Source organism: Antrostomus carolinensis, unplaced genomic scaffold (assembly GCF_000700745.2).
Source record: "Antrostomus carolinensis isolate BGI_N321 unplaced genomic scaffold, ASM70074v2 scaffold7341, whole genome shotgun sequence".
NCBI classification, from domain to species: domain Eukaryota; kingdom Metazoa; phylum Chordata; class Aves; order Caprimulgiformes; family Caprimulgidae; genus Antrostomus; species Antrostomus carolinensis.
In genome coordinates this window covers 1-2,651 of record NW_010294737.1, presented here as the reverse complement: position 1 = coordinate 2,651, position 2,651 = coordinate 1, and the positions used below count along the sequence as shown (strand labels likewise).

The following is a 2,651-nucleotide window of genomic DNA, read 5'->3' as shown; positions in this document are numbered from 1 at the left end:
TTACTCTATACATTAAAATACTACAATTCTGTATTTTACACATATAAACATATGCTTCCCAGTTTTTGAATAAAAATATTCCAAACCAATGTGATGTGCCACCAATTTTCCCTTCCAAACCAACAAAAAATAATAAATCTGAAATGTTCAGAAAGATAAGAGTTTTAGGAGAAAATTATTCATTGTATTAACTTTTACAACTTGCACAATCTTTCATGCCCAAGGAAGGATGCAACGAAAAGGAATGAATTAAATTATCAATGTATGATATCACTTATAGTCTGAAATCAGTTATACTATATACAAACCTTTACAGCATGATTTCGTATCTTCCTGGGTGACCCAGCAAAAGGAACGTCTATAGTCTGTCTCTCATCAGATGGTTTAACTGTGAGCCTTTCTGCAGGAGTATGTGGTCTCCTTGGGAGAAAGCTTTTTGGAGGTCCAGGTGGAGGAATATCAGATGGAGAGGGCGGAACAGATATCGATCGTGGAACATCTAATGAACTTTTTGACTTACCACGATCAATAAAGTCTGAAGAACCTACATAAAGTGGGGCAGTGGGACTGCCATGTTTAAATTGCTGTCTCTGCTGCCACTCATATAGCTGCCAAACAGTTCCATCCTTATTTGCTTTCCTTTCCTCTTGGGACATCTTCAAGTGGCTAACACGATCTTGTGCATACTTGTAGTCACTTGGCAAATTGCGGTTTAGTAGCGGTGGTGAGCTCCCTGAAGGCTGCCTGGTATTCTTTGGCAAAGTGTGATAGTTTTCAGGAAAAGGTGGATTGGAACCCTGACGTGTAAGAGTCTGATCAGAAGTGAGGCTGTAAAGGGGAAGAAAAAAAAAAACAAAAACAAAAAAAGAAGGGTAAATTTTAGCATACATTGATGAGTGCGAGTAACTGATTAAAAAAACAAAACTAATGACATTAAGGAGCTACAAGACACAATATTCAAGAGTCATTTAAAAAGAATTTACTCTTTGTAAAGAGTAAAATCTACTCTGTGCAAAAATATTATAACGTATTCATACAAAGATGGAAACAGTATAAATACAGGCTTTTAATTTAGTGTTTATCCTAGGATGACCTACTAGAAATAAATTTAAGGGACAGCTGCATTGTGTACTTAGACCAAAAAGAATGCCAAGAACATGAAGAAAGGAATTATTATGTTTAAAGAGTAAATCTGTAAATTAAAATATTTTTCACCAAAAGCCTGCTCCCCACTAGGTGGTGCAGTTTACGAACAACAAATGCATGCTCATTGTAAAAATTTACCTTAAAGTGCAAGAAGAAATCTCACCAATCTCAGAATGAGTATCTCAGATCATTTTTTTTCATGTGAATGAAGCAAAGAAAAGGTAAGAAATTCCTCAAAGTCCCCAAATCTGTATATTTCACTTTCATCCGACCTAATGCTACTGGTTCTACTGTTTTAAGCAACAGAAAGCTTTTTGCAACAGAACTCATCGACAAACTTGAATATAAAAAGAAGCATTACATCCTCACTTTAGTAATACATCCATAATGCACTTAAACTGTAGAAATTAAAACTTTTAGTAGATAGAGAGTTGGGACAGAATTGGCAAAAGCTTTGACAAACTGTAGTTAGCTCCCTCTCCTACTTTGAAAACAAAATCTTTCCATAGCCTCACACATAAGAACCTGCCTGTAACTTCTGATTCTCCAGCTGAACATCTGGGTGTTTTGTGCTTGCAGCCACTTGCCCATGCGCTTCGGGATCTCCAAACAGAAAACCATTCTGCTAGACTTGCTACAGAGCAATAATACAAAAAAAACCCCAAATAAAAATAGCAACACCCCCCCCCAACAAATGAACAAACTCAGTGTGTTCATCACTCCACTCGGTAGGCTCCACTCCCGGCATGAGAGGGAGACCTGATGGTGCAGGAACTGCAGGAATTCCACATGAAAGAAAAGGCACTATGGAAAAGAATATCTTTGTTCAGCATCCCAGAATAACAGAAGCAGAGCTAAAAGAATGGCTACCAGTAACTGCTGCTCAGTAGTTGCCTCTGTCTATTTCTGCTTGCAGCATTTGGCGCTATTGGGCTGTCTTGGAATATGGATGCTCTTGAGAGGATATATAATTCCTCACGTCAGAAAGGAAAATAACTGCCCTGCACTGCACAGAGCATTACAAATTCATAAAAACTCTGCCCTCTCATACCACAGAACCTTGATGCTACCTCAAATTTCAAATAAAGGTTAAAGCAGGCAGGTAGTATGAACAGAGGCAACTCAAAGACCAGCATTTAGTGGTCAAGTAACCTTTTTTATTTGTCTAGCTCATTACATGATGTGTACTCTGTGTGTTCTGTCCTGTGCTCCCAATTCTTTCCACATGAAAATCAAAGCAGTTGGCAGAAATGTGTTTTCTCTAGACAGGAATGAGAACTGAGAAAGCCTGGAGCAGGTAATGCTGTAAAGGACATCTGAGACAAGCTAGGACAGATCCCGTTGGTGGTTTCTCTGTGGAAAAAAGGGGAAGGGGGCTTGACCACTCCTATACTCCAACCTAGCGGAGCCCTCACAAAGGCATCGGCAAACTACGCAATGTTGCAAAACATCTTTGTAATTATTTTCTAATTGGACATGAAAGGGTAAAGCATTCAGATCAGCAG

General features: G+C 38.6%; 1 protein-coding gene across 1 annotated transcript in view; it reads right to left on the bottom strand.

The window, feature by feature from the left end:
• Positions 1–828, bottom strand: part of PLEKHA7 (pleckstrin homology domain containing A7) — a gene marked incomplete at its 5' end in the record, with an annotated part of 31,108 nt that extends 30,280 nt beyond the window's left edge. Inside the window, one exon of the mRNA XM_029087410.1 lies at positions 309–828. Coding sequence (XP_028943243.1) covers positions 309–828 — 520 coding nt within the window. The remainder of the gene's footprint in view (positions 1–308) is intronic.
• Between the last annotated feature and the right edge of the window lie 1,823 nt (positions 829–2,651).